This window comes from Montipora foliosa, unplaced genomic scaffold, assembly GCF_036669935.1.
Source record: "Montipora foliosa isolate CH-2021 unplaced genomic scaffold, ASM3666993v2 scaffold_12, whole genome shotgun sequence".
Lineage (NCBI taxonomy): Eukaryota > Metazoa > Cnidaria > Anthozoa > Scleractinia > Acroporidae > Montipora > Montipora foliosa.
Window position 1 is genome coordinate 47,501 of NW_027179419.1, and position 21,910 is coordinate 69,410.

Genomic DNA, 21,910 nt, shown 5'->3' on the forward strand with positions numbered 1-21,910 from the left:
CGTGGACGCTTGGTTGACATATGATGGTGCTTATTCCCTAAATGTGAGGCCGTATATGTAACGTTTCGATTAGTGTACTAGGGTTGAACAAGATTGTGTTCACTGTTCCCTGGGTTGATATGTAAACTGGTCCATTTCCTTTTAAACATTTGAAGAGGAGAATGAGCGACTGATAACACCGCCTATGTTCCACTCTAGAATTAACTCATAATATCATGTCAACTATTTCATCCATACCTCAAAAAACACTAGAAAAAGTGATCAACATATTTCACTAACGCGCTTTCCATGTTCGAGTGAACAGTAATGCAATGCAAAAGAATTTCAAACAAATAATGGCCTCTCTTCACACACCTCCAGTCACACTCCGGTTTATTTTACACTGCGTTATAGATGTGAATGAATGCGAGGGTCGGAATGAATGCAAGCAACAGTGTGAAAACAAGCCAGGAACCTACAATTGTTCATGTGACAGTCGGAATTTTAAATCAGATCCATCTGATTGGAGAAATTGCCTTGGTGAGTGTAATAATAATAAGTTGGTGTCATGTTGACCATTACGGAAGACTGTGGAAACATAAGCAAAATAACTCCGAGTAGGAAAAGCATTGTATCACGTCTGTGCTCCCAAACAGTTTTCCACTTTACTGCTGATCTGTCGACCTTTTTCCGTAATCGTTTGCTTACTATTGTTATTGGTCGAATCTATACTGGAGACATCATTGTCTGGGACGACCTTGGGCAGAGAACGGTAGTTCGTCTGATAATCTGTCTATGTATAAACAAGGCCAGACAAACGGATCATTCGTCCAGACGAAGTATCTGGATAGTTCGTAGGTAGGTAGGTAGACAAACGTCCGTGGATAATTCGTCTGCACGGATCATCCACCTTATTATTACTGGCGAAAGATGAACATTCTAGCTTAAGAAAAAAGGCCAATTTGCGGCACATTGATCCTCTCAACTTGTATTTGTTAGCTGTGACCTGTAACTAATCACAAAACTCCTATCTTCTTGGTTGAATGATAACATTATAACTTTGTATTTTTCCCCAGCTTTGAATCCTTGTTCTCTAGAAAATCGCTGTGAACAAGTTTGCTTTAAAGGAGCTGACGACTTGCAAAATGAAAAGTGTGCCTGTTTTGCAAAATACGAGTTAAACGACGATGGAGAGACATGTAGAGGTAATGACAACCATTAGTCTATCAAAGGAAAGTAAAGACACAGAGGGCCCGGGAGAGAAGGGGTTAGGACGGGATTTGTAATACATACAGAAGTCAGTTGCCCTCAACGTTTACGACTCGGACGTCGTTTGAACCCATCGGAGCGTAGAGCGGAATACTGCTTTTAACTTCTTCCAACGCGTTGGCAGACGTCTCCGGAAACATAGTATTCATTTCTTTTTTATCCAAAATTAACTGAAATGAATTCACATATTTCAAGGGCCGAATTAGGCCTACTGGTGTTTCATATAACTGATGCACTGAGGCAGGTACTCGTGATAAGCAAACTGTACCTTGTAATCCTCCCACTTACCCTCAGTAATTATTCCTCTTTTCGGACTATCTATATTTCGAATGGCTGTACTACCAAGTGTCCTCATTTTAGTTAATCAAGGCGCAATGTATTCGCTTGTGTTTTGTATATAAACTCCAGTGCGACAGAAAATGGACGGTCGCTGAAGGTAATAATTTCTAAATGTTGCAGCTGATCATCAGTAAGACGGAAACATTTTATGCCGGAAATATGAATCGAGAAAACCTAGGGCTAAAACAACTACCCATCAAAAGGACGTATTCACTTTTTGCTTTCACTTACAAGCTCCTTTCCGAGGAATGAACAGGAATTTAAGTAGTCCGCGAAATTCAGCCTCCTGCAATTACAGTTTGAATACCGTTTAATCGTGAGACTCATGCCAGGCTAAATTGTTTTGGAAACAATGGGCCAGCTGGGTTGTTATCTAAAAATGCCATTTTCGGAAAGTTAACTCCGTTAACTGTTCTGCAACATGGACTGGTTGTGTGCAACTTTTTACAAGTTATTATTGGCTGCTCCTCGCAAAGCAACTCTTATGCTCTAACCGTACTACCGAAACTAACTGTGCATCGCTATTTATCATAAGGCATTATACTCAGCAATAAAGCAAATGTAAACTAGCCAAACGAGCGTTTTCTTCGAATCACTGACTAGTCACGGTCTATTTTACTCTCAAGTCTTACAAAAAAATAGTACGTAAGATGTTTGGGTAACTACAATCACAACTACATTCAGTGACAGGTAATGTCACCTGACTACGCATGACGTCATCATTTCATATGCGTTTTCTTACTTTTTTATTTCAGACATCGATGAGTGTGCAAAAGATATCGATAGTTGTGATCAGATTTGTACAAACACCCCAGGAAGTTACAATTGCTCCTGTCAAAAGGGATTTAAATTGAGTCGAGATGCATTAAACTGCCAAGGTAATCCGGTTCTTTTCATTCTTGTTACCATTATACATGCTTGCTGAAAAAAAAAAAAACATGCAACCGAAGGAAAAATGTCAGTTATCTCAATCCGGGAATATATTATGTAAAGACAATATTTCGAAAGGCACCGCCTTTCTTCACCAGGATTTCATGTAGAAGTAATGACTACGGTTTACAGAGACGTTACAAGGTGAAAATGATATGGCGTGTGATGTAATGAGGAATTTAACGAACTTAACGGATGCGGTACATTTATGATAATAGGAGCAATAGAAAGTAAAATAATATGATGGGAAAGAAATGTATAGGGAAAGGACGGATTTCATTTCATTTTTCATATTAAGATCAAAGGTTCAAGGGTGTTAACTCTGTTTTTGAGGTAAGCTCTTCTTGTCTTGCGTACACTGATCACGATTAGATTGAATGAGTTCGAATGGAATAAATGAAATGTCTTTGGATGTCTTTGGCGGTGTGATTATCAGTGAGGAAGTGTTCTGAAACTTTGGCAGGCTTGGCAACGTTGGTAGGTTTGTCGACTGCTCTGCTTTGAGTCTTCGTTTGGTTTCTCCAGTGTATCGATCATGGCAACCATTGCATTGTACTATGTATATTTTAAGGACGGTGCCTACTACTGTTATTGCGCATACGTTCTGCGCATCTTGAGATACTCGGATTTCCTATCGGTGATGCTTTCTAATACAGGGAAACTTTTGCGCGGTTTAAAACTATCCGGAGAAAGTAGATCTTAGCAAGTACTCTTGGTATCCAAAAAGAAAATTGGGGGTAACCATGCATTTTTCAGAGATAATTAAGCTTCCATTTGAGAAAGAACGCCACACATTGCTTTGTATTTTAAAGCTTTTTACAAACATTATTCATGAATTATCTTTGAAAAATGCTTGGTTACCCCCAATTTTCTTTTTGGATTTCAATAACACTTGTTAAGATCTACATTCCCTGCATAATCACACACCGGGGCAAAAATATTGTTGATTAGTAGGCACCGTCCTTAACCTCTCCTAAGAGACCAATAATTTTAGGTCCTAAGGGAATGTCCCGGCATATGAGGCTTAAAAGTCCTTTAACGCTTTCACGTCTTCTTTGCTTTTACCACAGGCCCTTAGGCTGGGGTGGTTTCGGGGGGGGGGGGGTGCGGTGGGGGGGAGTCGGACGAAGCCCCCACTGTCAGAAGTCGTCCGCTTAAATATGCAAATATTAAAGTTTAGTTATCTCATCTATACCTAACTCAAACTACGTATATTTTTTTTAATTTTTAAACTAAAACTAGTGAACAGCACACTGCGAACTGTCCTTGTAAAACTTGTTTTATTCTCACACGCGTTCTTCACGGAGCTTTACAAGAAATGCTCTACGCCTGTATTTATAAGCCATATTTGCGGCTATTACATACTGGGGCCATAAACCAAGAAGGCTTGGCCGGATTTAAGAACGAGAACAGGCGAAGTTGTGAACTATGTTGGCAAGGTGGGATAAAGATTTGGAGGCCATTGTTTTAGTCTACGAAAGTTAGACGAAACGCGTCGGAGAATAAAACATGTTTTACAAGAACGGTTCGCAGTGTGCCTCTCCCTAGTTTTAGTTTACAAATTGCGCTGCCTTAACTGAACTGCATTAGAGCATCGATGCTTATCAAGCCTCGCGCTTCTCCACGTCATTTACGACACCACCGTGGGCCTTGATGTGATAGTAAATACCAATGCGCGCCTACTTCTCAAAAGAACTGGAAAACCTTTTGTTACCATACGTTCCAGTTCAGCACTGTTATCACTGATAAAAAGAATAAGGGAACGTCGTTATTATTGCTTTTTCAAATACAAACGACAAGAGAGTTTGGGAACAGCAAAGGGGCTTTATTGCGGGCTTTTGCAAACACGAGCAGCACTGTAAGCCGATGGGAACCGAGGTGAAACAATAAAACCCCGGCGCCTTACAAGAGGGAGGGAGATAGGAAAAAGCCTAGTCGCGACTTGTGGTTACTAAGTAATTATTAATACAACCAGAACTGTTTGGTCCGTTTAAAGAGAAAACGACCCTACCCGCATCAAAATCAGCCTACGGTCCTGTACCATCACGGTTAACACTCGTGGAGGATATCATACATAACGGTGAAAATGATTTAAACGCAACTACTACCGGCGATTTCCGCCTAATGCATTGAATATTAACCTACAAACACAACTGTATGTAAATCATCTTGTCTTTAAACTACAACTACTGCCAATGAAAAACCAAGCGATAAAAGAGCTGTCCATCAAAATTTTCCATAGGGTGCGGCAAGGAACTAAAGGCCTGCTTGATTACTATGTCTTCGCTTTTGCCATCGTTACCGCAGAAGCATAAGGATAGCCTTCAACACGAAAACGTGTTGAGATTCTCGCACAAGTTTGTTTCCGGGACTCTTCAGTGAGATTTCGGTTGGTCCTAGCCTAAAGTAAAGGAGGGGGTTGAGAACCAAGATTTCCTGAAGTAGACAATATTCTAGACCAGCTCCTTACAAAATTCACGTTTTCTCTCTCTTAATACCATGAATGCTTTTACAATTACCCTCCAGATATTAACGAGTGTATAGATGAAGACTTGTTCAATTGCACAGACGAGTTCCACAAGTGCGTCAACACACGAGGATTTTACAAATGCGAATGTGATAATAACCTATACTTCATTGACGGAAAATGCAGAGGTAAATTGTAAAAGTAATTAACTCTTTCTTTGCGGAATTACAAAGAGGGTAAAACACATAGAAACTGAGTTAAACAGTGAAATTCATCCATTTGACGTATGAGAAGACTAGCTGTATCGGATAATGCCTTGTCTATATGACAGCAACTCTATCTCGATTTCCTCTACTACAACTATTGCTTGATTGCAACCACGCGATCAAACGGTTATACTGGTGTAGAAAAATCAGGAAGTGGTCTTACGGTTCTAATAACTTAGGAATCAAATATTACCTCAGTCTAATATTCAAAGGACATTAAACTGTATTGATCTTCACTTATGCCGTGCCGATGATCTATGCACAATGCTGGATCAATACAAACCGTGATAAGAATAAACACACCACTGTTAGGACAGATCAAACAAAGTTCACAAAGGCATTCTCTTCAAAATCGAACTACGGTCGGCCAAACACAGCATGATCAGCAACAAGCCCAAAACAACTGTCTGTGTCTGCTTTCCAGTTCGAGCACTGATCACGCTAGGTTTGGCCGACCGTAGTTCCATTTTGAAGAGAATGTCTTTGTTACGAGTTCGAATGTTTTGAGGAAAGGTAGTTTGCAAACTAAACTGAACGCAGGGTTGTCGGAACAACAACAAGAAGATTTATTCCAAAAATGAACGTAGTTTCCACGAAGTAAAACTCTGAACAACACGTATTCGACAAACTTACACGGCCTCCGCCAACTTGAATGCACACAGCTTCTGTCACACTTGACTAAACACGGCCAACGCCAACTCTTCGCTTGTGAAAAACTAGTTAGAAAAACACTCCGCTTGGACTCGTCTACTTATATACTCGGACAATAAACTTCTAGAACTTTCTAAAATAGTAATGAATCTAATTATAGAAAGATTACAAAACACACCGATTTAGAAACGCTTACGTACAAACCTAAATATAAACAAACTACGAACTCTCGCGAAGCTTCTAGACAGTAACGCTTGTCACGCAATACTATTTTTCGTAACAGTCTTTGTGAGCGTTGTTTGGTCTGTACTAACAGTGGTGTGTTTATGCTTATCACTTTTTGTGTTGATCCAACGTACGCGTAATGCATAGATTGTTACACGGCATCGCAGTTTTTATAAATTAATTTATAAATTAAGTGATGTGTATTGATTTATTAACCTTCATGGGTACTGTGACATCTGGTGCAAACTAGCCTGCGTAGCAGCCGTTTCCTTTCCTTTTCCAAACGCTCGCGAAAGAGACGAAAACTGCGAGAGATTGCGACAAATAAGGAGTAGGGGGAGGGGCACCCCGTTCCCACTTCTCTCTATTTTTTTGCTCACGCCAGGCGCTCGTCCGCTAGCTTTATCGTTCTCTTGTCCGATCTCCGCCTGGAAAAGGAAAGGAAACGGCTGCTACGCAGGCTGGGTGCAAACCCGCCAATATAATATATGCCCTATAATTGTTAAGCATCTTTGAGACTACTAGTAAGTTTTTCTGTGCTATTCTTTTAAGCTGACCCTTTTTATCAACCATATTAATTTCTCTTAAACAAAATCAATTATTTGCATTATTTAAAAGATTCACTAGCTGGAGCATCAATATGGGATACCAACATGACTGACTTCATGTCATTTGCCAGATAACCTCTATTTTGCTGTCTTGGGTGCTTGTTGTTTCTTTCTCCTCGCAGTAAAAGTCGTATTGTTAAGGAAAGCACATTACTTTTGTGAACAGGCCTGGCTAAAAATCAAACAGCTCCAGTTCCTACGCTAACTCCACCACGGGTTCCATCAATAACAGAGCAAGAGCAGACAGTAGAGATGTCACTTACAGCAGATGATGACGTAAGTAAATAAAGCCGCTCTGTAACCATTTTATTTTGGCATAAGGTTCCTCTTTTCCTAAATAGCAAAATCAGAAGCCGAGAGTTTCAGTTTCAAAAACCTCCCAGCTCATCTAACTCCCTATTAACCACGAGTTGACTCCATTATGACTGAATGTGTGAATTTGGATTTTCCTGTCTTTGATCAGTTTAAATGGGACTTCAACACCGACACCTCTTTTAAAGATACAATGGCGTCTGTTACGTCCGCCTACTGTGAAAGCAGAAGAACCGAATGTGCACTTAAAGACCAAAGACGAAAAAGGTATGTTTCTTTTTATCATTCTCGTCGTCTTCGTTGTCGTCATCGTTGGATTCCTCGCATCATTTGATATGCACGCTTTAAATACGAGCTGAGAAAATATACGTGTTAGTTCAGTGTCTCTTCTAGGTAGGTTAATATTTTTCATAGTATCTTATTCTCATAATTTTGTATGGAAATGGAAATGGAATGTGAAAATGGGATATGTTTACCCACGGAACACCTTGAGAGCGCTCAGGAGCTCGTTCAACATGTGTCCGTGCATTCCGGATCCAATTGGAATTTGGCAGTGTTGGTTTATGAGGAGAGGGGAAAACCGGAGTACCCGGAGAAAAACTCAACAAACAAACCCAACCCACATATGATGCCGGGACCGGGAATCGAAGCCCGGGCCACATTGGTGGGAAACGATTATTATTCCATTATTACGTCACTTTACCATTTTTGGTGAAGAGATCGCGCAAGGTATGAGACGGTAACACATTACAGTGTCCCAGTTTGACCGGTTTAGAACATTGCAAATACGGACGGAACGAGAAGAAGAAGAAGTTGTTTCCAACACGATGCAAACCCGGAGAATTTAGCTTGTCGTTGCTTGTCACTCGTTATTTCGTTTATCCAATCAAATAAAGGGCATTTGAATGCTTTCGTCTGTGTAGCTGTCTTCGTCATTCGCACGCACCAATTGATATGATTCTCCGTCAATGCAGGAATAAGCCAAAATACTAGAAAATGGCGTAATATATAGTGGAATAATAAATCTCTCATTGAAAGGTTTAACATATAATACGTGCGGACATTTTGCTTGTTGCTCGTATTATTTCCGATTCAACGAGCAAAATGTCCGCACGTATTATATGTTAAAACATTCAGTACGGGTGTATGTAATTTTCATCGTATTTCTCACTATATAGTACGCGCACTATGATTGGCTAATTTAGCAGACCATATTATACAGTAAGGCCCTTTGTCCTGCCCGCTAAATTTGGAATTCTGATGCAACATTTTTCAGCAAGTTTTCCATGTTTATGTGAACTTTTTGAAACATGCAAGCAACTATTTCAAAAAGGGAGTAAGATTTACTCGTTCTTTTCAGATTTTGACGCATGCGGTTTGCTATTCATTTGTGGCAGCTGGACGCTCCGCTTGACTTCAAGTAGTTCCGTTCCCGCTCGCCCGATTACCGCAATAATAAATACTTTTACTTACTTCGTTTTGACGGTCCGTACTGTAAGTTATGGTGGTTGCTCGATTTTTTTTCCGGTTGACTTATGGTCCGCGTGCTTCGCGTTCGGGCCATAAAAAAACGCGGTCCGTACCTTAAAGTATGAACCTGGAACTTGGATTGGACCAGGAGTTGGGTTGTAGGAGGTACATATCTTCTGCTTCATGCAACATCCATAAATCGCACAACATTTTCATAAGGGCCTCTACTATGAGGAACTCCCTTTTTAATCCAATAGACCTTTGTGGCGTCCGTCGTTTCGAGAAGTGAGGAGATAATTTTATAATTTTAAATATGTTCTTACTTCATGGTCATTGTGTTGGCACATCCTTCCTTGATTCTTGAAAAATATATATTTCCTTTTCAGTCATGCGTGATTGATCAATAAACTTACTGACTGACCGACCAACCAACCGACGTCTGGGTTTTTGGTTGGCCAGGTACTAACTATGGCTCGCTAATTTGTGTGTTGAATGGATGGATGGACGAAGACAGAAAATATATTAGAAATTAAGAATTCAAAGTTATTAGGTTTATTCATTTGTTTTTTTCTGCCCTTAGACGTGAAGTCATTTTCGATCTGTATGAGCCTGATCAAGTCCACCTCCTTCCTGGTTATCCTAGAAACGTTTCGGGTTCTCTTCAAGTCGCCTTCTACGTCCAGCAGCCCATGGGACTCTTCACGGGTAATCACTCTGTATTACCAAGCAACACATTACTTCAAATTGTTGTATCGTTCAAGTCAGAACTTGAAAACGCTATTGGAGCGAACATTACCAGTGTCAAAGCGACATTTGCATATACGACGCCCTTGCCGACGACACAAGCACAGGAATTTGATCATGAAAGCAGCAACAGTACCAACATGATTGCGATTGGTGTTTCTGTTGCAGTGTTTACATTGCTTTTAGTTGTTTGCATTGTCATCTTCGTTTGGCGGTGAGTTCCCTTCATTCACTACGTTTTGTTTTTCTTCGGAGAGTGTAATTTGCAGGTTGCAGGTCATAGGTTGCAGGTTAGATTTCGCCTAAAGATTTCCACAAGTACCTTTGTATAGTCTCAATTCATTTGAATAGTTGACTTACTGTTCGGTGAGGTCCATTGTTTGTCAAAGTGTGACAACATCAAGTTTACTGTTTTTCCAGCAATGTCTTGGAGTGCTAAGATGGCGGACATCGTGAATGAGGGCTCTTTGGCAGCATATTTTGTTTTGTTTTTTCACAGTTACACGACTAGACAGTGCCAAAAATATACTGGAAGTTTATTGGTAGCAGTGAATTAATGTTCAACTCTCAACGTGTTCCAACTCAGCGCGGTGTCGATTGCACGAACATGGACTTCGCTGAAAATTATCTGAAATATTAAAATGAATTGAAACTATGGGTGCGTTCCTTTGGAATAATCCGAAAAAGGATCACTGATCCAAGATCACTAGGATCATGTTGCATCAAAGGAACCGATAAATCCAGTCTGAGAAAGGATTTTTCGGTTCCTTTGATGCACCATGACCCAAATGATCTTGGATCACTGATCTTTTTCGGATCATCCCAAAGGAACGCACCCTATGTCAACGGTACTTCAAGAAATCTTTAAGTGAAATTCTGACGTGCAACCCGTAACCTGCAACCTGAAAATTACATCCTCCGGTATTCAAACTTCTCAACCGCAAAAGACCAAAAACCTGAAGATCAAGGTCAAAAAACCTGGCCCCAGCATGTAGTTAGAAGGGTGGATAGTGCTATCCATTGGATAAATCACTATTCCCTGGATAACCCAATTGTTTTTGCAAGTGTTTATCCGCTGGATAGTGATTTATTTGGTGGGTATAGCGTTATCCTCCTTTTGAACAATCGAGGAGTCAAAAAGAATTAAAAACAGTTCATCAAAATATTATTTCTTGTTTCTGTTTAGCATCGTTTTCCGCCATCTTTACAAAGTCGACGAAACGCATCTTTATGTAACAATTAACGATAACCTTATTTGGCATTTGTCTTCTAAATATGGTTGTGAGGTCCGTGTCTTGTCAACCAATCCATCAAATATGACAAATACTACACTACAGAATTGGTGCCAAAACAAAACAAATGTACAAGGTAGAAAAGGAAATATTCCAGGAAAGTGTATTCCATCGGCCTGTGAATCTGATTACGGTGAATTACCTCATGATCATCGTGAGACTGTAAAAACTTTTAGCCGCGGAAGCATGGAAGGAGTACGTAGAATCCTCGGTAGTTTGCTAAGTGTCATGCCATCTTTTAGAGAAATAAGAGATTTGCTCCCTTCTGTCGCACGGCTCTAATTTTATTTCGGAACAAGAACTTTTAGTTCTCCACGAGGAATATCAGCCTGCCAACTTGACCTTTCCACAATCTTCGTATGGCGGGTTTCACCTTACTGCGCTTTTCAATAACATGCCAACTCTTAAATTCAAACGGTCAACCCGCCGACAAATGCGTTTTTCGCTACCGTCAATCAAATGTTCGGCGGCTCCGAAGCTTCCAAATACTGTCGAGCGCGCAGTAATCAAATCACATCGTTGAGCCCAGTTCAGTCAACATATAGCCGGAAGCTGGGAGGAGCCACCGAACATTTGATTGAAGGTAGCGAAAAACGCATTTGTCGATTGAGCTTTGAATTGTAGAGTCCGCATGTTATTGAAAGGTGCAGTAAGTTAATGACATGGAAGACGATGAATGTTTGCCGAAGTTTCGTGATAAAAAGCAAGATTTGGAGACCCTTCAGAGGCTTTGCAAATACCAGGAACACGACATCATATTGCCGACTCCATTCCTTCATGCGCCTAAAATCAACAAAATTATCTGCATATTTTGAACTCGCTTTCCCTACTCAAATGCTGATATATGTATATACATGAGTTTAAATTGTTTAATTAAATACTTTCATCTTGGATAAAGACAAGCGAAAATCCGCGGCGAGAAATGTGAAAGCTCAGACAAATCTTGAAATGTCTGGTGAAAGCTGATAAGCTTTACAATACTAAAAGGTTCGCGCCGCTGCTACCGCATTTTGAGCTCAAAATCGACAAATAATTTAGTTTTCTTTTTTGGAAAACACCAAAGAAGATCAAAAAGGGATAAAATGCCTCTATCTTGCCATTTGGGTTGAAACACTAATATATTAAGTATGTCAAGTACAACAAAATACCACTATGGCCGACCATGATCTCCTACGGAAGCGTACTACGGATAGAAATCACAATCGGTGACGAAATTGGTTGAGACAGTTTGCCAACAGAACACACTAGCAACGACACTTCCATCGTTTTGAAGGAAAAATAGTCCAAAAAGTACTTTTCCGGGATACCCCTCCCTCTTCCCCCTAATCAATGTTGTACCGCTGTTGTCAAGGCTCGTAGGAAACTGAAAACAACACTAAATTGTCCCGGGGCTGATGGGGAGGGGGGCATTTTCTCGCCGAGCTTGAAATAGACCCTAAAGGATAAGAGTGTCTCAGTAATTTTGACGCCGATTGCGGGTGACCTACGCGCGACGGGAAAAATTTCACTTCCGGTCACTGCACTAGTCAATTACGTAGTCCTTGCTTAAAGTCCCTAGTGACAGATGATGCGATGGCGAGCCAAAAAAAAACTTCTATCAACTTGGAATTGTTGGGGGTGGGGTGGGTAGAAACCCGCTTCTCGTCCTGATCCGTTTCAAAATGGCGACTTTTGTTTTTACAAGATGCCTGCACTCGATAGTGCATCATTATTAGCTTAGTACTTTTTTCATTAAACAAATGACGTCAAGGTCAATTGACCATTAATTTTTGTTGCACGAATGACTCCACTTCATTTGACATCAATCATGACACATTAGGAACCTTAGGGCCTTCACAGATGAGCCAAGTTGTTATCGACGACTCTTTCCAGCCGACAACTTAATTAAATCGACAAATGTTAGTGTTAAGAAATGCTTTTCCACATACGAAATGTTTAGTTGTCGATAACCGGTACGTTTTGCCGGAGCCTGGGAAAATAGCGACAAGAAATGAAAAAACGCCGAAAAAAAATCGTTTGCGTCACTGCAAACACAGGCGTTCCCTGTGAGGGAAAGCTAAATATGGCGAAAAGTATATTAGGATTTTTTATGGAAATCCCGGCCGGTATATGAAAAGAATTAAGAAGGTAAATTATATGGAAACATTCTCAAATAAAAAGCCTTACCTTATTATCATTGTGGGTTGCTTTATTCCCGAGTGGTTTATTTTTCCCGATTCAACGCGATTTCAGCCAGACTTCAGTTACTCGTTTTCGCCAACGGTATTGATAAAATCCCAAGGCCACACACTCCATTCTGGGCAGCCCACCACATTGAGTAAAATGTTCTTTAATAAAATATCAGGACCCAAGAGAATAAAAAATGTGTCGTTCACAGACAACGGTCTAGCACCGTTGATTCCAAAGTTCGATGTGTCCAACCTTGCTTGTCCAAAACATATTCGGAAGGTTTTTTCTTTCCATCGAGTGTACAAACTACCGCCTGAGTTCGGTCGCAGGGCTACTATTGCGTTTTTGGTGGCTTGAAATGAAAGTTTAATATTTGTCAGTCACAGTGGAATTGTAACCCGTAACCTTGGGAACATTTTATTAAGGGATCTTTGACCCAATTTGGTGGGCTCCCCAGATTGGAGTGTACAGCCTTGGGATTTTATGATACTGCTGGTAACCGAGCAATTTAAAAATGGCTCAAATCGCGTTGAATCTGGAAAAAAACACACAGGAATGAAGCGATCCACAACGGCATATAATTATCTTCTTAAGTCTTTTATAAATCGGGATTCCCATACAAATCCTAATTTCTTTGAGTCTTCGTTTGGTTTCTCCAACGATTGCATTGTACCATCAAGATAACGTTTTGGAGTTGCAGTTCAAGCAATGAGTAAGGGAGTGGTGACGTAGAAACCGCTTTTGGGGAGACGAAACTCGAGTCACTACCGCACCTTTTTTGAACTGTTCTGTGAATGGCGAGTTGACCGTTGTCGTTTGACGGAGGAGGTTTTGCCATTCCCCGTGTAACCGTGAAAATGACAGAAAGAGTGGGTCGCTGTTTAGTCAGATAACACCCTTGAACCTTTGGGTCTTACTAAGAAAGATGAAATGTAGTCCATTCTTTCACTATATACTTCTTCATCATTATATCATTCATAGTTAATAGTATATAGGGGACCGGTTTTGAAGCTTGGCAAACATCAAAGGAGCAAACAAAGGTCCCAAGATTTAGGTTGGAAAGTCCACGACCGTGCACAATCTTTTGTTTTGCGCTCATATGCTAGGCATGAATTACGTAACCAACACGTTTCTATTGGTTAGTTCCTCAGTACGGAGTAAACAGCTATTGTGTTTTGTGCACGGTCAAGGCCAAAAAAAGAGAACAAAAACCTACAACAAAGAAATTTGTCGGGTTTCATAACCGTTCCCCTCTATTGACTATGTATCATTTCAGTTTTTATCGTTTCTACGGTTGCTATTATTAGTATTTATTATTAATGTACTACATCCGTTAAGTCCGTTAAATTCCTTATCTTAATTACAGTATAATATTACGCGTCTCTTTTAACCGTCGTCAATACTAGTAATTGAAATCCTGATAAAGAAAGGCAGTGCATTTCGAAATACTGTCTTTATACTATAGCTAGCAGTTATTAATGATTCGATTCCTGTTTTGTCACCGACGAGGCATTTGAAAGTAGTTGTATGTTTTGGGGAGAATTTTTTTTGTACCCTTTCTAGTATTTGTTCAGTAAACAATTATGGTCAGGAATACATGCGTTATATAATAGACCGTATTCATAAATGGCGGCTAAGTAATTATTCTTTTGTCTTTATGCTAATCATCGCAACTAGCCTCGTAAACACGAGCAAAATTCAAAAGAATTTTTGTTCCAAAGTGAGGCTAATAGGATGACTTGCACAAAGACAAAAGACTAATTTCTTGACCGCCATTTATGAATACGGTCTATGCAATGTCAGTTTTGTGGGATATCAGTAGCCTTTCTTGCTGGATAGCTAAACAGCGCATCTGCCCAGCGTGTAAAGCACGGGATATTGCCGAACGGTCACCCACCCAGGTAGTAACCCCATCTAACAGGACTTGACTTCTCTTGGGCAAGTCGTAACACTATCACATGAAATCTGTACCCGAGGGTCATCCTGCGGAACTCACACAATTAGAATGCGTTCCGCTTGAACCACAGGGAGCCCACACAAGCTGTTTGTGTAGCCGATTGTTATTTAGCGATATATCGCTAACTATGTATACAATTCAATGATAAATAAACGTTGAATTACGTTGGTATATAGTCGTCCTTTTGCCTCAAAAGTGGTTTTTTAAGCGATTTTGAATGATTTGGAATTCGCCGTTGACTGTTACTATTATAGAAGTAACAGTCAACGGCGAACTCAAAATCGCTCAAAAAGCCACTTTTGAGGCAACAGGACGACTATATACAACAGGTAAGGTAATTCAACGTTTATTTATAATTGAATTATATGTATGGGTTATTGACCAAGCGTGAGGTCAAGATGACTGGATATTGGCCAAGTTCTTTTTTTGCGTGTTTATGGACCGAGACGAAGTCGAGGTCCATAAACACGCAAAAAAAGAACGAGGTCAATATCCAGTCATCTTGACCGAACAATCTTGGTCAATAAAGGATTTATTATATGACTTAAAACACCAAAAAATGATCTTTGATCTTGCGGGACCAAGCGAGAAATCCCGAGCGGGCAGTATCGCTCCATCTTGCCCGCTCGGGTAGCCAATCAGAGCGCGCGATTTGGTTCATCTTGCCCGCTCACGGAGCTAGTCATATAATAAACATAGTTATCGATATATCGCTATAGGTGAGGCAAACGGTAAATCTAGTACATTTACTGTATAATAACAATCGGCCACACAAACAGCTTGTGTGCGCCCCCTGTGCTCGAACGCAATGATATATTCCTTCGCTATATCAGCCTTGCTTTTTTTTTAGCTTTTTATAACATCTATATTGCTGATTAGGTCCTTTACCAGGATTCAGTACGTCTGTTTTGTTACGCTGATCCTTGCTCAAGTTGTATGTTCTTTTCTCCTTTATTTTTAGTGTAAAAAAGAACCGCGCAAAAGCTGTGATTCGACCAGTTGACGAAGATTACCTTCCAAGAACTCCAATACAAGTCCGTGCGATGAAATATGCATTTGTAGAGTAGGCCGTGTGAATTAATACACCACATTTTCAAAGAAATTATTTTAAAAAACAAGAAATTAAATATTTTCTTTCTTAAAACAGAAATTTCGTTACAAAACGGCAAAGTTCTTTATTCTTTCACATATTTTTACTTAAACAGGTTTTTAAAGAAAATTCCAGCTATTTGCTGTGTAAAGTATCAAAAAACGAAAGATTGAACATAAATGAGACGCGATTCATTTTACATTAACATTTCATAAGTTTATGCAATTATAGCCTCATTGACGGAGCGCTAGGTTTGCCGGGACATTCGCTTTCTCTTTAACAAAGGTCACACTGTTAAAGACATGTGACAAACGTTCGTCATTGTCATCGAACATTAATCAACATTAAAGTTTTAACTTAAAATATATAAAAATATGGAAAATCGCTACCATATTATTTAATTATTTAATTAATAAACAACAGAAAAGGACACGATATTTTGCATTGATTGGGGGAGGGGTTGTTCATTAGAATATTCGACAAATACATTCATCGCTTCTTACATACACAGTTTACAACTTTCAGCAATTATAAGCAGTTATTATATTTAAATTAACAAAAAACGAGGTTTACCAAGTAAACTTTATTTCGACGTCTTCAACTTAAGTCCTGAGTTCTGCAGTAGAGCAAGACAAATGAATAGGCCATTTCCAAGAAAGCTTCATCTCGGTTTCAAAACGACTTTGAGTTCTAGTTTTCATATAAACTGAACTTAATGATTTTCATACTAAGGACTTCTCTCCTCCACTCCTCTTGATAAAGGAGCTATGGCGATCCAAAAGTGGCCAAATTTCCTCTGAACTTCTTTGATATGTCTCCCCAGCTGGCTGAGGCTGGAGCACCCGAACTGGTAATCGAGAGATCAAAGGTGCTCCGGTTAAGAGCATTCGGTTTTCTTTCGGAGTGTCTTCAAGATATCATAAGAAAAGAAAATCTCTTCAAAAATGCTCTTATTAAACATTGTCAATTAATCAAAAAGAGTAAGGCACGTTTTTAGAGTCAAAATTCAAGCATCCAATTCGGCACTTGTTCCCTCAATTTAGCAATTCAGTGAAACCGGCCAGTGTAAAATGCAGACAGCAGACCAGGGGTAAAATGCAGACTAAGGTTATAACGTAACTGTTGAAAAAGCCCAAACCCTTTAGGAATCCTAACATTAGTCCTAATTAGGCATAAAACAATATTTAGGTTTAACTGTTAGCACTGCTAAAGGGTTTGGCCTTTTTCAACAGTTATGTTATAACCCCAGTCTGCATTTTACCCCTGCAGTCTGAATTTTACACTTTCGCAATTACCCAAATTATTCAAACAAGTCATTCAGTTCCGCAATTCAAACATTCAATTGAAGGTATATATACTGGATACAGGATGCAGAATCTAATATTAGCTAGAATCGCCAGGAAATGGCCCAAGACTCCACGGAAACACAAGTAGCACACAATGGAGCTCGTGTAAGTCGTTTTTATTAAATTTCTCGGCCCCGTATTTCGAACTGTTATATACGATCGTCACATTCCCATGCAAAGCATTTTACGCTAGTTGGCAGCTCCCAAAGGAGCTTGGGATACCTGTGGTTGAACATCCAGGGGGCCGTTTCTCCAAAGTCCCGAAACTTTTACGGGTCATTTTCGGGTGTCACAATTCCTTTTGTGACTCAAGAACGGAGAGCATTTAATTCGTCAAACTTCACATTTAATTTTCTTTTTGGTACCTTGAAAGCATGTTAAAAGATCCGATTCGGCTTTCCAAAACAAGCGGTTTGCAATTTCACGGATGGCTTTTCGGGCCCGAAAAGTTTTCGGGACTTTCGAGAAATGGGCCCTAGGCCCGGGTTGCTCGAACATGGTTAGCACCAACCAGCGTTAAATGTCATGGAAACCTATAGGTTTTGATACCTCTTTACCAACGGTTAGAGCTAACCAGGCTTCGAGCAACTGGCCCTAGATTGAAAAAAATTAGCAGTTATAAAATCTGCCTCTTTGTCTTCATTTAATCAATCCCTAAGAAATCTTTCCTTGTGATTGGCATTTTCCGTTGCTTTCCCGTTCTCGAGTAGTGAGTTAAAAGAAAGGATAATATTCATCAGTAAAACGTAGGGCAGAATGTTTGGCTAATTGACAAGCACCACTGTGCCGTTTCCGCTTCCGGAATCTCTCTCGAGATATGGGGGATCTGGAAACGAGATTACATCTTCACTCAAAATGGCGGCGAACTTTTGGCTTTCTTCGCACTGCAATCAATGGCTCCTGGATCGCGAAGAGATTGAATTAGAAAGGCAGAAGGACTACCATTACTTAAGAGAAGGCGACTACAAGAAGGTCCACATCTTTTTTATTAACTTCATCCAAGCATTAGGCGAACATTTGAAGCTTCGACAGCAAGTTATCGCCACCGCTACTTTGTATTACAAAAGATTCTACGCCAGGAATTCTCTGAAGAGTATAGATCCGCTGCTAATGGCTCCCACTTGTATGTATTTGGCACATAAAACGGAGGAGTGTGGTGTGATGTCCCACAGCCGCTTTACCGCCGCCTGTAATGCTGTTGTAAAGAACAAATTCAACTTCGCTTTTCCTGGTGATCAATTTCCTTACCGAATGACTCAAGTAAGATTCTTTCCTGACTTATGCAAGCATATTTGTTTCTTAATTCAGTAGAATTATAGTATTCTTTTTCAAGGTCACTTGGCACCTTTTGCCGGCCATTTCAGACGCAGAAACTCCCCCAAACTGGTAATAGTTTTCATTTCCCTTCCCTTTTCCCTTTCCCCTTTTTTCATGTCATCCCTCCATCCTTTGTCAAGGCCTCCACAGACTTGAGACTACGTTCTCCATAGCTATCATTCACGGAAATTAATTGGGTTCATTCCTGGCAGTTATTTGGGGTCCCTTTAAGCATTTGCAATGATCATGTGACTTGGGGTGAAGTACATGTAACTAGTTTTGTGTTGCAGTGGGTTCATGAAGGGCCGGGCACCAGGCAAATTGACTGCCTGTGCACACGCTTTTGCTACGACTTTGCCCGGGTGTTTTCATCTTTTCTGCTTACTTTATTGTATCAAAGACATTAAAAATTCCCAGCTGCCAAACACTGATGACCTCCTGAGCAAAATCTTAATGAAACCTTTGCTGTTGTGTAATATTGATCTTATCCAGGGAAGAATTCCCTTGGTTAGGTCAAGAGAATTCACTTGACAGTTTCAGGTGAAAGTTTTCTGGTTAATAAAAACCCTAAAAGAATCCCAGTACTGTGTGCGCATCAATTTCATGGTATGTTCAAATTAAGAAAACATCTGGGTCAGATTATTAGAGGCAAAATGATTACTGACCGACAGTAAAATACGATGGCAGCTTACATTATTAAATTCACACCAATTCAACAACATGATCATGGTTCCTTCTCTGAGCCTGGTTTGCATATAAACAAATGCACTTCTTTCTGTCTTCCATCAGTGTTTTTTTTTCCATTTTAGTTTACCAAACAGGTTCAGATAGTCCATTGTCAACAGTATTATACCCTAGCAGGCATTATTCATTATTTAGATTGATTCCATCAAAATGGCTAATCTCTCATTCATTCTCTAAATACAGGTTCTTGAATGTGAGTTCTTCTTACTGGAAATGATGGATTGTTGCTTAATTGTATACCACCCTTACCGACCTCTGACACAGTATGTTGCTGACCTTGGAATGGAAGATGCTATCCTGCCGATTGCCTGGCGCATCTTAAATGACAGTCTGCGCACTGATGTCTCTCTCATTTATCCTCCCTATCAGATTGCTTTGGCTGCAATTTACATGGCTTGTGTTATTCAACAGAAAGACTGCAAACAATGGTTTGCTGAATTGTCTGTTGATATGGACAAGATCCTGGAAATAACACAAGAGATTTTGCAACTCTATGAACTCTGGAAGAGTTATGATGAAAGGACGGAGATTTCAGCCATATTAAGTAGAGCACCTAAACCCAAGGTGCGACCAACATCAGCCACCCCTGGTCAAACCCCTTCACCAGTGCCTCCAGAATCTTAGGCCTGTATAAATAGTGTCAATGAATTCATTTCTTCTTAATGTTGTTGTTTTTTTTTTTTTTTTAATTTTCAAAGGGAAAAATTTAAAAAGAGAATCGAAATACAGAGATAAATTTTACCAGTAATCATTATAAAGTCAATGAGCAAGTTCTCCATTTCAGGCATTCCACGTCAATCAGAATTATGGCATAATTTTATTGTTAGCAAGTGAAACTACCAAAATTCCTGATCAAATACAATCCCCAAAATGGATAGTTTGCTTATAGGCAAGAAAGCACTGGGCTGGGATCAAATAAGACTTGTTTGTTTGCAAACTGCTTGCTAAATATTGAAAAAGCTTTTTTAAATTCTTTAATATTCAACTATTGTGATATTATTTGAAAATTTATGTCTGATCTAGTACAATGTACATAAGTGGATAAAAGATTGAATTTAGGCCAAAGGGGATGGACCCATCACAGATACATGATTTTCAAATCTTACTTTGTATTTCAAAATCTTCTGAGGAAAGAATTCAAACAATACCCTGATCTGTACAAGGTCCATTCCCACCCTCTTGAAACATTGAGAGCTTCTACATAGAATTACATGTATCTTGTACATTGCAATAAACCTCATGAATGGAAATTGTTCGTTCATTAATGTATTTTTTTGTTCAACAGTTTGGAATTTCTTTACATATTAATATATTAGAACCACGGCTAGTTGTCATAGGTTAATGCTGGCTTCCACTCAATTTAATTATTAAATGTTGTAATTAACAGGATCATCACAACTCACAATTATCAACATCTTTCATACCCAAAAGTTAATTCATTCAGAGTACAAGGTCAAGGCAATCAACATTTTGTCAGAAAAAAGATCTTATCCTCCTGAATAGACCTCATACTTCCAAAAATTATTATTGTTTGACAAGAGGTCAGTGTAAAATGCAGACTGTGGAAAAAAAAACAAACCCTTTTATGAAAGCAAAACCTAAGCCTCAACATCGTTTTGGATCGAATTATGCCTCAAGTTAGTAAAAGTACAGAGTTTGGGTTGTTTCTGCAGTTTGCACTTTATCCCTGGTATGTGGCTCATATATTACGTTGTTCGGTTTGATAAGATACTCTGGAGTGGCAAAAATACTTTGGTAACAAGTACTACATTCATGTAGGAGGCAGTGTGGCCCAGTGGTTAGGGCGCTTGCCTTGAGATCCGGAGATCCCGGGTTCAAGACCCGCTCTGACCACTCAATGAATTTGTTCCTGGTAGTCCCTGGTTCAATTTCCCAGCTGCACTTGTAAGTAGCTAACTGGTTTGCCTCCGGCCAGTTGGGATTCTTATCAGTTGTTGTTGTTGTTGTTGTTTCGTTTATTGTTTCATTGACCCTGAAAAGCCTCTATGGGGAGCGGTCAATTAAGTATGTATTGTATTGTATGTATGTGAATGTGCACCTAATAAACAAATTAGAGTACATCCTTGGGCTTTTAGATGGTCACAGGTTGGCGGAGCATAGCAACCCAAACAAAATCGGAGGACAAAAACGAACGCACAATTTCCACGCGCAACAATTTTACATTAGTTGGTTACCAGTGTTTGGAGAACACCAAATCCTTCTAGATTACCAGGTAGCGATATAAAATAGTTGTAATATCAATTTTAATAGCAATTATTTAGCATTGGTTGTGCTTGCAATTGTGGTTCAAACTACAGAAAAAAACAAAACGAAGCTTATGTAATCGACTAAGGATGCGCTCACTAACAATGAAAGAAATTTATGCCTACATTTATATAACCAGTAATAAAAGGATACCATAAAGCAAATTGTGCATACGACAATAAAAGTAATTTAATTAATTTCGTCAAGCTTCTATGCTACCTGAAATAACAATAATACTTGGCATAGCAAAGATACCGAAATCCCAGTAGCAGAGAGCACGGTCTCGTAGTACAAACTAACCTAAAATGGACTTTTAATTAGTGTGTCTAAAGTAAGCTTGTAATCTGAACTATATTATGTTACAATTTTGCGATAATAGTAGCGTCCAAGAAACGAACATCAAAACATATCACACTGAAATCATAACCAATCAGCTGCCGATCATTGAACTTAGTATAAAGGTGGAAGGC

The 21,910-nt window shown here is 39.6% G+C and overlaps 2 protein-coding genes across 2 annotated transcripts in view; both read left to right on the plus strand.

Annotated features, from left to right (window-relative positions):
- Window positions 1-16,644, plus strand: part of LOC137985953 (mucin-4-like) — a 52,077-nt gene extending 35,433 nt beyond the window's left edge. The window contains exons 14-21 of the mRNA XM_068833410.1: window positions 394-519; window positions 1,056-1,184; window positions 2,343-2,465; window positions 5,044-5,172; window positions 6,901-7,010; window positions 7,198-7,313; window positions 9,097-9,474; window positions 15,640-16,644. Of these exons, the coding sequence (XP_068689511.1) occupies window positions 394-519; window positions 1,056-1,184; window positions 2,343-2,465; window positions 5,044-5,172; window positions 6,901-7,010; window positions 7,198-7,313; window positions 9,097-9,474; window positions 15,640-15,745 (1,217 nt within the window). The 3' untranslated portion in view covers window positions 15,746-16,644. The remainder of the gene's footprint in view (window positions 1-393; window positions 520-1,055; window positions 1,185-2,342; window positions 2,466-5,043; window positions 5,173-6,900; window positions 7,011-7,197; window positions 7,314-9,096; window positions 9,475-15,639) is intronic.
- Window positions 16,645-17,962: 1,318 nt separating this feature from the next.
- Window positions 17,963-21,256, plus strand: LOC137985955 (cyclin-C-like). The gene is made up of 2 exons (XM_068833412.1): window positions 17,963-18,374; window positions 19,359-21,256. Exons 1-2 carry the CDS (start codon window positions 17,970-17,972, stop codon window positions 19,797-19,799), a joined length of 846 nt encoding a protein of 281 aa, XP_068689513.1. The 5' UTR covers window positions 17,963-17,969; the 3' UTR covers window positions 19,800-21,256.
- Window positions 21,257-21,910: the final 654 nt, after the last annotated feature.

What these genes read in the sequence shown, in the direction of transcription:
- LOC137985955 (XM_068833412.1), top strand. Translation starts at nt 17,970, where the DNA reads ATGGCGGCGAACTTTTGGCTTTCTTCGCACTGCAATCAATGGCTCCTG. An exon ending in TTCCTTACCGAATGACTCAA is followed by an intron (nt 18,375 to 19,358) that starts GTAAGATTCTTT and finishes CTCTAAATACAG; the next exon opens with GTTCTTGAATGTGAGTTCTT.